General features: G+C 41.7%; 1 protein-coding gene across 4 annotated transcripts in view; it reads right to left on the bottom strand.

The window, feature by feature from the left end:
• Window positions 1–12,694, bottom strand: part of LOC119478354 (cell migration-inducing and hyaluronan-binding protein-like) — a 207,291-nt gene that overhangs the window by 12,307 nt on the left and 182,290 nt on the right. For all 4 annotated transcript variants that reach the window (XM_037753061.1, XM_037753052.1, XM_037753078.1 and 1 more), the window contains exons 21-23: window positions 9,353–9,533; window positions 7,958–8,173; window positions 5,196–5,404 (exon numbers count right to left, since the gene is read on the bottom strand). In XM_037753061.1, coding sequence (XP_037608989.1) covers window positions 5,196–5,404; window positions 7,958–8,173; window positions 9,353–9,533 — 606 coding nt within the window. The remainder of the gene's footprint in view (window positions 1–5,195; window positions 5,405–7,957; window positions 8,174–9,352; window positions 9,534–12,694) is intronic.

The raw sequence follows: 12,694 nt of genomic DNA on the forward strand, positions 1-12,694 counted from the left end.
GACTTTAAAAAAATCGAACTCATGACAGGAGACTTTGACCAATCACAGGTCATTTCATTGAGAGAGCGTTCCTATTGGCTGTGCTCCGGTCATGTGACCGGAACTTGGCGTTCCTTCACCAGATTTCACAATGGCGGCAGGTCATAAACTTTCTAATTTTACAGCTAAACCGTGCACTACAAGATGATTCTGAAAACATCTGAGGAGAGAAATAGGCATTAACGTAACAGAATATTGATTCATATTTGATCAGCGCTGCCTAGTTTGACCGTTTGGTCGGAGTTCGCAAGTGATTGACATCCGGCTCTCATAGGATGGACAGCAAACCTCAGATCAGCTCTTACTGCTTGTTTTCCTCCGGTCAGTGAAATCTTGCAGATGCCGTTAGAAGCACCGGAGGACACAGTGGTACATGATTTTTTTCAGGTTACCTGTACTATCATGTACTACTGTCACAATATAGCGACCGTTTTATAAAAATAACTTTTTTTAATCATATCTGCTCCAATCTGGCCTATTTCAGCTTTAAATTACAGCACTTACGGAGTTATTTTAACCCAAATCACCATCTTTTCCTAAACCTAACTAAGTAGTTTGTTGCCTAATCCTAACCAAGTTGATCTATTCCTAAACCTAACTAAGTAGTTTTATTTTGAAAAGACTGTAGTGGAAATTGATTTGTGCGTCACGTGTTGCTGGACATTCGTAGGAAAAAGCAAGAAAAATACTTTGTTGAAAGTTGTGCTGAGCATTAAGAAAAAAAGGGAAATTTGTGTCTATGTACACAAATCAGTTAAATTTCATGACTAATTCACAAACTGCCGTGAGACTGTGTTGGTATATGATGAACCTAATAAAGTTTACGTTTTTTAAGTTGAAGTTGAAGTGGTTAAGTGTAAGATTTTTTCTACCTTTATCTATTCAGGTGAATATCACATGAATTGTGAATAGAGCTGAATAAATTTAAATTTATTTGTTGAGAAAAGTGACTGTCAACAATTTGAATAAATATTTGTTTAAGTAATTTATGAAAGAAAAATAGAAAACACACTCTGGCTTTAGCTTCTCCAGTGTGAGGATTTGTTTAAATAAGCAGTTGATAATGAAAATATTAGGCCCAGCTGGTGTGAAATGGAAGCAATGAAATGATTAGACGAGTTTATTACAGTTCTGCGACAGCCACAGATGTCAGATCATTTTCTTTTTAATTGTCAGAGCATTTGGTTTATTGATTGCTGTCGGGATGAAAAGAGAATTTCAACTAATATAACAAAACATGTTTTTGAGGAACATTACCAGCCCTAGCTTCAAGTTCACAGTTTCACAGTGCCAGTATTGGTGCAGCTGTAATTTGATGCTATACCAAACTCCCAGTTTAATGAATTAGGCTCTCACTTCATGCAGCCATGTATGATGTTTTTCAATCCAATCCATGGATTTCCCTGTTTCTTTCCCAAAGAAAAGTGCTGGTGGTTGCAGCTCTGATTGAAAATGTATGTTTCATGTAGTTTCTGTAGTAGCTAAGAGAATAATTCTAAAAGAACGGAAAGGCCACCAGCGCTCCTTGTTATTCTAGATGGCTGAGGGAATTAGTTTCAGGGCTACACCTCAAGAGGCTTTGAAGCAACACACATTGTTCTCAAGAAACATTTGAGTATATTTGGGGCCCAATTATTAGACACTTTGACTCCCCCGACTGTTAGCTGGAGTCCCTACTGCGTGACATCCAGTTTAGCTATTCTTTACTGTTCTTTCCCAGATATGACATAGGCGGAAATGTGATTGTATCTTTGTCTGTCTAGTCTGGCTATCCTGTTTTTTTGGTTGTTGTTTTTCTTAGGTTTATTTTATTTTATTTATTTATTTATTTATTTATTTATATGTATATTTATATATTCTTGGTATTACTTAATTGTATTTATTTATTTATATATATATATATATATATTATTATTATTATTCTGTATGTGGGGTTGGTATGTTTGTGAGTCTGTCTGTAGATGTAACTTTTTTGTTTTTGTTTTTTTTGTCTGTTTGTGATGAAAATTGGAAAAAGAAATAAAAGAGAAAAGAAAAAGAAAATGTGTGTTCCCAAATAAGCTGGATCAGGACAAAAAAGAAAAGTTGAAAATAAATAAAATTAAAACCTACTATACAAAACCCCACAAAGTCAGACAATTCAGTAACAAGACAGAAAATGTAAGAACGATCATCTATTTAGCTCAACAGCTTTTTACCGAGGCTGCTGCAAGGTCCTTCATCAAAGTTTGAAAATGAGCAGAAGGTAGCTGTATTTTCATATATCATACTAAACTATACAAAGCAAGAAAGAAAGAATGTCCCATTAAACCATGATCAGAAGATACACAGCAGCTGTTTTCTGAAATCAAGTGAAACATAAACAAGTCATATTTCAGCTCTATGCAGCCTGACTTGCTGCATTCCTCTGTGAACTGTAGATGGAGCCATTGGTGTGTGCAGCCATCGATGGAAATTACACTGTAACAGGGTGGACTCACGCCATGGGGAATAGCTGACATGCTTGAAATGTCAAGCAGCTTTTCTGTAGTTTAAATAACTGAAGGCCACACTGTAAACACTATCTGAAGGGAGGATCACAAAATGAGGCGCTCCCCAGTTCTGTGGTGAGTCTTGATAACTAGCAGGAGTGGGAGGAATGAGCTGATGGCCAGTTTACTGGTTACTGCACTCACCAGGAATGATCTGAGAGACCTCAGGAAGCTGCCCCTCATTTACTGTGAGGAGGAGCACTGTTCAAAAACCAAATGAATCTCCTCAGCCAACTTCATCATTCACAACATTACGTTTAACTGCAACGTCTCTCCTCTGTTTACATTCTTTCTATACAGTCACTGGGTAGCATTCAACCACTTGAAGGGGTTAAGGAAATTAAATAGTGGCACCAACAGTCCATGTTACACAGTGGCTGGCTGGGAGTGTGTGTGGAGGTGTGACAGTAAGGCAGGGGTTGAACTTCTCTTTCCAGCTCTGTCCCACCTTCAAGTGTGGCCTTCCAGAACACTTATAAAGACTTGTGCATTTAGACGTGGTTGGACACTTCCTACAAACTAATCTGTCTGACGCATACTGAACCCTTTAGGGTCAATATCTTTCTGATGTTTGATAATAGTACAGCCAAACCCCAGCCAGGGGGTTGACACAAGTGACATCACAGACTTCCCAAAGCTCCATCTGGAGCAACAAAAGGACTTATACAACATTTTTATAAAATGGTTGGGGTTCCCCCTTTAAAGTCTCTGTATCCTTGATAGAACTAAATCATGTGATGTGTCGTCCGACCACGTCTAAAGAGTAGAGTGTTCAGCTCTGTTGTGAGTGATCGTGCTGAAAGGTGGGGTGAGAGGCCTGCCATCAGAGCCTCCTCCTGGCCTTGTCCCACTGCCTCCCTGATCTCTCTCCAACAACTCTCTGTCTTTTGCGTGTCTTTGTAGGATTGATGTGATGAATCATACCAATGGGGTTAATGGCACATAATTTTAAACAGTCTTTCCTCAAACGCATTGATGGTGCTGCTCTCAGTTGTACACATGCAAAGCAACAGAACTGGCTTTCTGAGGATATTTTTATATGGATCTTTTGCACACAAGACCTTGTATGCACATCTGATTATAGTTGGCACACGAGGTATTCATTTTTGCCTGCAGGTTATTATCTTGTATGCAAACGACGGTTCAAACAGGATAAGAATTTGTGCACACGAGCTCTGTCGCTAGAGTTCACAATATAGGGATCTTGTGTGAAAGTGATAATGTGTGCGCACAAGATAATAACACAAGATATGGATCTCATATGCACAAATGATTATGCCCACAAGTAGATCCAAATAAGATGATTTCTGAGTATAAGATAATGATTTGTGCAAACAAGATCCCTAACTTGTGCACAAAAGAATAATGTGCCAATAGGGTCATTACATTGTGCACACAAGATGTGGACTTTGTATGTACAAAGTATTATCTCGTGCCCACAAGTTATTATCAATATAACATATAATATAAGTGATCATGTTATAACGTGAAACGTTTCAGGTTATAACAATATAAATGATCACGTTAGAACAATATAGGTTTAGTTATCACGGTTTAATACTCGATTCTGATTGGTCAATTACGTCATTCTATAGTTTGTTATTTATTTATAGCATATATATTTATAGCTGCTATGAATAAAAGACCTTTGCTATGGCACATCTGACCTCTGTACACAGCAGGAGGACTATTTTTCTAGCAGAAGCAATACAATTTTTTTTAATTCAATATTCTTTTGTCAAAATGAACCCCCTCATCCAGGCCTACACCCCCTCCCTCCTACCTGAACTCCCTCATCCAGGTTTACACTCCCTCCCTCCTACCTGAACTCCCTCATCCAGGTCTACACTCCCTCCCTCCTACCTGAATTCACTCATCCAGGTCTACACTCCCTCCCTCCTACCTGAACTCCCCTTTCCACCTTTATGAGAAAGCTAAAGACCCAGCTCTTTCATGAATACTTCTGCACCTAATGACACTGATGCTATTGATGATGTTGATGACGATGATATTGAGGATCTTGTTGGTGTTGTTAATGATGATTATGATGACAAATAAAATAAATATCTGGTTCTATCCACCAGTGCGTTGCCTCTGTGCACTGCCTGTCGGCACCTGTGTCCGATCGGACTTGAAGCTGTTGTCGGCACTTACTCACGTTGTTCCTTCCTATCTAGATCCTTGCTTGTGTTGTACGAACTCTCAGATGTATTTGACCATGTACTGAATTTGGGGTTCAGTCCTTAGGACACTTTGACATGCAGACTGGAGCACCTGGGGATCGAAACTGCTGATCTTCTGATTAGTGGACGCCCCTCTCTACCTCTGAGCCACAGCCGTCCACCAGTGGCAGCATGACATCTAATAATATTCTTGGTCTGTCTACATGTCATATGTGATTTCTAATATTGGTTTATGTGCCTTGGTCTATTCTATAATCTACCCAGAGACCGCAGATGAAAATGATTCATTAGACTAATGTTAATTTATGTGTACTGTCCATGATAAACAAAGTGAATGATTGTCTCCTGTTCCAACAGTAGCTGCTGTAAACATGCTGTGGTGTGAAGGGGGTGTTGGTCAGAAGTGTGTGCTGAAACAGGTGCAGCTTGTTTGTCCACTGACTTGTTGAAGTTGATGAGCCAGATGATGACCTCAGCGGGCGCCGCCTGGTCCCAGTGGATGGTGTAGCCTTTGGCCAGCGTGATCACCGGCTGGAACTGCTGGTAGTGTTTCTTCTTCAGTGCGCCCTCTAGTGTCAGGGGCCGGTCAGGGTACTCATCCCTCACCATGTGCATGTTCAGGTTGGCAGGGTTACGTGTCTGGACGTAGATCTGAAGGGAAACAAGGACATAATTAGAAGGCTGATTCTTATATTTGGCCAAAAAAAAAAAAAAAAATGCCTTATCTTATAGTAATATCATTATATTATATTTCATCTCATTTTGTCCGCCTTAAATGGTTCCTGGACTCCATTAGTGTGGACCAAGCACCGAATTAATTTAGCCATTCACATCAGACAGAAAAACTGAAAAACATGTTTAATGGACAGTGCTGTTTGTTGTGTGTGTGTGTGTGTGTGTGTGTGTGTGTGTGTGTGTGTGTGCGCATGTGCGTGTGTGGATGCGGTGCTGTCTGTAGTACTGATACAGCGGAGATCAATAGACAGACACAATTTCAGCCTGCTTGCTTTTCGTGGTTGTAAATAGAACTTCCTAATTCCCCCCATTAGCAATCCACAGACGGAAGGGAAACGAGAGAGAGAGAGAGCGAGAGAGAGAGAGAGAGAGCTGTTTCTATGCACCTCCCCCAGCTGCTTTTAGAGAATCCTTCATAAATTCGACAAATATTTAGTGCTCTGATTTAATAAATGTATTCTTTGATTTTGGAAACAGTAGCCTCATGTTGTTGCCATCTCACAGAAACAAAGGATGATTCCATTCAGGCTATATACGGGGCTTCTCCCCATGAGGCGAAGCTACCGCCAAGATGCTGCTCTGATGGTCCCGCAAATTTTGGATAGTGCAACTCAGTCTACATGGTGATTTATTCATACACATTAAGATGATGGATTGAAAGCACAAGATATTTGTGTTAACAGTATTATTAATACGCTGATATTTATACCAAAATAGGGTATATGTCATTATTTATTTGGAGAACCCCCGTATAGCCAGAATGGAATCATCCTTTGTTTCATAACCAGATTTTTTTCGCCACTGCGATGATTCGACTGTGAGATTAGCAGTTGAATTTAGGCTCCTTAAATCGAATAGTCGATGTGCTCACTTTAGATACTCTTTCCTGGACCTTTACAACACCTGGCTATAGCCAGCAGAGCCACCAGCATTGTGAGTGACCCCCCCCTGCCCCCACCCCCATCCCTTCCCTAACACTGCCTCCTGCACAGTCTCCTGCAACCCGGGAGAAGATGCCAGAGCCTCCGAGCCCGATCCACCAGTCTGGGAAACAGCTGTATACATCAGGCTGTCAGGATGCTGAACTCTCTCCCCTCTGCCTATAAAAAGTCTGGCCTGGAACTTATACCATCCTACACAGCACCAGCCATAAGAACTTTCTTTATACAAACATATACGCACACGGCCACAAAAAACTGCTGCTAATTATTCATCCTGTCGATGGCACATTACGTAGTATCACATATACTGGTATTTTGAAACCCTTGTTGTTTTGTTTTAAATACTTGTACATACCAACACTATAGTCTGTTTGGATCCTCTATATTTTCTGTACGTATTGCAGAATTGACAATAAAGTGGACTTTGACTTTGACTAAATAAGACGGCTGTCAAGTTGTTGGAAGGCACTTTGAGAGAGCTACGCTAGCAGTTTCCCCCTGCTTCCAGTCTTTGTGCTAAGCTAAGCAGAACTCTTCCTTCCGTCAGTTTGTGTACTGGACACAGAAATACAATTGATATGCACTCACCGGCCACTTTATTAGGTACAGGGTGTACCTAATAAAGTGGCTGGTGCTAGTACCGGGTGGTCTTCTGCTGCTGTAGCCCATCTGCTTCAAGGTTGGACGTGTTGTGCGTTCAGAGATGGTATTCTGCATACCTTGGTTGTAACTAGTGGTTATTTGAGTTACTGTTGCCTTCTATCATCTCCAACCACTCTGCCCATTCTCCTCTGACCTCTGACATCAACAAGGCATTTCCGTCCACACAACTGCCGTTCACTGGATATGTTCTCTTGTTCGGACCATTCTCTGTAAACCCTAGAGATGGTTGTGCGTGAAAATCCCAGTAGATCAGCAGTTTTTGAAATACTCAGACCAGCCCGTCTGGCACCAACAACCATGCCACGTTCAAAGTCACTTAAATCCCCTTTCTTCCCCATTCTGATGCTCGGTTTGAACTTCAGCAAGTCGTCTTCACCACCTCTAGATGCCTAAATGCATTGAGTTGCTGCCATGTGATTGGCTGATTAGCTATTTGTGTTAACAAGCAATTGAACAGGTGTGCCTAATAAAGTGGCCGGTGAGTGTAATACTGTGGTTAAAAAAACATGAACATTTTCCAAAACACATTCAATACAAAACACAAAACATATTTGTAAAAAATGCGTAAATGATAAATGATCTTGTTCAAGAGTTCTTCTGGCATGGCTAACTTTCCTAATAAATACCAGCATCATTATTATGATACACACACTATAAAACATCCAGTGGAATGATGGATATGCATGATTGATTTCTCATTTCACACAGATCAGGTATCATAAAACTTATTTATGATTTCAAAGAACTTTTATTGGGATCTGAAAATACCTGTAAGTCAACCAACGCTATAAATAGGGTGTAACAGGAAGTAGATCAGTGTTTGTGAGGACGAATGTGTGAGCGAGTTCGACGCTCGCTGACCAACCTGTGCGTAATGGCCGCTGCAGATGGCGGCCTTCCAGTCTGGCACGTCAATGCAGTCGGGGTGACGGAGCAGCCAGTTGTCTTCTTTAACCAGGAAGGCTCCGGGATACTCGCTGACCGAGCCGTCGATATCGTGGAAGATGGTCGTCTTGTCCCCGTCCATCTCCATCTTATTAAACCAGGGACCCGGCTCCCCGAAAAACACCCGAGACGTGATCTACAGCGGAGGGATGCAGTCAAAGGCATACATTTATATAGCGGCTCAGAGTATTTAGTCAGAAACGTTTGTATGCATGAGAAGTTATTTGACACAGCGTGGGGTTTCTAAATGAATTCAATTATAAATTCGTTTCACACTTATACGTGTAAGTGTGACTCATTTCAGATTTGTTTTTCCAGTCTTGACTTTCTCCAGTCAGTCAGTAAGAGCTTTTAAAGGGGACATGTCATGAACATCCATTTGGGTATCCGGAAAAACAAACCCACAAACTGTGAAATAAGACGAGCCAGTCAGTTTTTTGTGGACTGTCTAGATCAGAAAACATGTGATTCAACAAGCCAATCAGATTTGGCTCCCCTTCCTATGTCACATATATAATAATAGCAGCTGTAAAAACAATTTTTTAAGTATTGTCTAGGGCTGTCAATCGATTAAAATATTTTATTGCGATTGTCCACAGTTAATCGCAAATCAATCGCACATTTTTTATCAGTTCAAAATGTACCTTAAAGGGAGATTTGTCAAGTATTTAATACTCTTATCAACATGGGAGTGGGCAAATATGCTGCTTTATGCAAATGTATGTGTATATTTCTTATTGGAAATCAATTAATAACACAAAACAATGACAGATATTGTCCAGAAACCCTCACAGGTACTGCATTTAGCATAAAACAATATGCTCAAATCAGTGTGTCAGTGTGCTGACTTGACTATGACTTGCCCCCAAACTGCATGTGATTATCATAAAGTGGGCATGTCTGTAAAGGGGAGACTCGTGGGTACCCATAGAACCCATTTACATTCACATATCTGGAGGTCAGAGGTCAAGGGACCCCTTTGAAAATGGACATGACAGTTTTTTCCTCGCCAAAATTTAGCGCAAGTTTGGAGCGTTATTTAGCCTCCTTTGCGACAAGTTAGTATGACATGGTTGGTTTCATATGATGCCTTTATCATGTTATAATTATTGTCATTATTATTAATAACTTTGACAGCCCTAATATTTTCAATTCTACATTTTACATTACATTTATACATCTACGTTTTCTAGCTTGCAGTTTACTTTTCTTTCCTTTCACGTACTGCCATATACGATAAGCAGATCGGTGTGAAATCGGTGGCAGTAATTTGCATCGTGTTGTACATGTGCATCAAACAGAGAAGTGGACTCACAGGTACGTGGTCAAAGATGATGTTAGTGACGTTGTTGTTGGGGCAGCTCTGCCATGAGTTGTTGAGCCTGAAGCCAAAAGCGCTGGTGTGCCGTCCGTCCAGCGCTGTGTATTTCCGAAATATGCAATTCTGCATGTTGATGGGCCCGTCGTAGATCTGCATGCCCCGGATAGGAAAATCACTGCAGGGAAACACACACACACACACAGCAAGCCATCAGCAATACATGCAGGGTTGGATGTTGATGTTGATATGGAAGCATGGGTTCAAGTCCAATCTCATACTGTTATATTTACCTGAACCATGTGTTTGTGGTTGGTTTACGCAACCTGAGGTCTGTACTACGAAGCGAGTTCAACATACCCAGGGTATCTTCTCCTTATCTGGCTTCACTAACCCTAACAAACGAGATCCTGCTAAACGGTCCTACGGAGGTTGTTATCAACTCAGTAAATCAACACAGGGTTTCTCAGTCTGGCTGTGAGTGCGTTCACATGAACGGGGCGGTGTTTACAGCATCTGACCAATCACAGACATGGACAAGTCTACTGACCAATCACAGACATGGACAAGTCTACTGACCAATCACAGATATGGACAAGTCTACTGACTTGCAGACAGACAGGCAGAGCAGCACATTTTACAAAGGAAGAGCAAACTATATTAGACAAATACGAAGAAGTTAAACACTTAATCCAGACTAAAACACAGTTGAAGCTGCCAAATGCAGGAAGGACAGCTGAGTATGTAAACTCCCGATATATGAATGTGTAAATTAACAGAGTTATTAATTTAACGGAACACTCAAAAGTCAAATATACTCGTCTTCATATAAATGGCTTTAAGAAATATAATGGATGGATGGGTTACACCTCATTATGCCCATTAATAAATATGAGGCATATATTTCAACCTTCTTTCAGCTGCGTCCCGTCTCCAGCGGTGTGAAACGGACTCAAGAGCAAGTAAAAAAATAAATAGAAAAACATAATTCAAAGCGGTAAACACCCACAGAATAAATCCAGCTGTCCTTCCCGCATCTGTCAGCTTAAACTGTGTTGTTTTTAGTCTGGATTATGACTTAAACTTCTTCATATGTGTGTGTAATATTACCATACGATCCGCTCACTGAGCTCTGATTGGTCAGTAGGCGGTGGTTTTATACGAGTTGATCTCTTATCTGGAACATAACCTGCTCCGGAGCAGGTTAGCTGTTCAGCATCAGTTACCATGGTGATTTACCCCGGTAAGAAGTGATCCACCTTCGTAGGACGGAAAACCCTGAAGGGTTAACCCTAAAGTTACCTCGCTATAACGCCAAATCCTGCTTCCTAGTACAGAGGCCTGGTTAATCATACCTGATCCAGGACTTAATTAAAGCTGCACTAATCAATATTGTTATAATATGTCAAATGAGTATGTGGTGACAAACCCCCTCAGCTTTGGGATGCTTTTTAACCTTTTTTATTTCATTATTTTGGTTTAACTACCCACAGCTTTTCCTGTTTGGTTCAGTCTCACTGCTCTCATAGTGTTGTTTCCAGCAACAGTGAAAACAGCTCAGATAAACCCACCGTGCACTGCCTGCCCAGCACGAAACAGACAATATTAGAGACAAGCTGGTGAACATCGTGACTCATCATCATTAAAGAGTCCGATATGTCGGAAACACTTTGTAATAACCATCATTTATAAATGGTAAATAGATAGTTAAAGGGACTGTTTGTAACTTCTTACACGTATAAATCATTGCGGGTCAGTGTCCCATGCGAGCTTGCGTGTGGCTACGCTGTTCAGAAAGGAAGCACCAAAACCGCAAAGTTCTATCTAGTGAAGCCCGTCTGTTAAACAGTGTTGGCCGCAGGCCACAAAAATCCCCAGGGAGCCACTGGAGAGGAGCTAAAGAGCCGCATGGGGCTCCGCAGCTGCAGGTCGCAGACCCCTGAGTTGAGGGAAACAGCAGAGTTGGTGATAATTCACTACTTGCTTCATTGTTAACATAAAAGTATTGATTACAACAACTTGAACTATACTGTAACCATTCAGGTGCCATGCCTGGATGTACAGGAAGTAGAATCCAACTGAAAAAGGCTGTGTCTATTTATCACATATGTACAACGTGACCATTCTGTCTGACATGTTCAAGGTCCAAAGACCAACTACCACAATTCACACTCTGGTGTTTTTGGACTGGGGGAAAAGAAAGTGTGTGTACTGCTGACTCCCTGCCATGGAGTCTGATGAAAATTTCTATCCAGTGGCCTTCATCAAATGTTCAGCACTGCACAGCGTGGGAGCACTTGCGCAATGGTGTGCCCAAGTTCAGCTAGTTGCATCAAAGAATGTCAGGCTGAAGATGAAGCACGGACTTCTCTTTTTTCCCACACAATAAAGGAATCTCTGATAATGCTGCTGTTGAGACATTCCCTCTGTACTCTGCCAAGTGGGCAGGGACAGGACTGATTTCTAGCATACCAAGTCTGGCTCTCACACATAGCCAGTCTCTATCAAACTGGTGCTCCAACTACAATCTATCTTTGGGGGCATTAAATACTCTGGCTTGAAAAGTGTCTGTCGAATGTTCTCGCTTTGCTCCTTCGTGCAGAACAGCAGCAGCTGTGGTCAGTTTGAATCCATGTCAGTTATAAAGGACTGACAGTGGTAACAAGTTTTCATGCAAGAGAAATGTCCACAGCTCGTCAAACCATTCCTTTGTCTCCCCTGTCCATTCATATATTCTTAAAGGGACTGTTTGTAAGAATCAGAATGTCTTGTTAACAATGACACCTGTGGCCGTTAAGTCAACGAAAGTCAGCGTCCTGTTGCTCGCGCTTGTGCTCGCTCTACATAGACATGAACGAGCATCGCTCAAAAAAGTGAGGCGACACACGTCAGCTAAAAGCACAATATCACTCTATATTTCAGCTGCTTGGCAGTAATGTTAGCTGACCAGACGAAGGTCTCTCCATGAATCAATGCTGATCCTAGTGTTGGCTTTTCCTGCCTCAGCCTCCCGACCGCGGCCGGAGGGAACAGGGGAGACACCGGAGTTTTGGTCGGAGACGATAACGTTTCTCTCTGCGGAGCCCCGTCACTTCACAAGACACGGGAAACCTCTGTTGGTCTGGAGGAGCTGCAGCAGTTATTTCTGCACAAACGTCCACTGAACATTCACTAGATATTCTCAAAGCTAAACTAACTCTTCTGCAGTGTGGAGTGTGCACGCATGCACGTGAGAGTGGAGCGAAAGAGCGAGAACAAGCGCGGTGTGTGAGTGAAGACAGGCAGAGGAGCAGAGTACAGCAGAGACTCCGGCCCTGGAGACCAAAGCTACGGTCTCCC

The sequence above is a fragment of the Sebastes umbrosus genome, chromosome 2, assembly GCF_015220745.1.
Source record: "Sebastes umbrosus isolate fSebUmb1 chromosome 2, fSebUmb1.pri, whole genome shotgun sequence".
NCBI lineage: Eukaryota > Metazoa > Chordata > Actinopteri > Perciformes > Sebastidae > Sebastes > Sebastes umbrosus.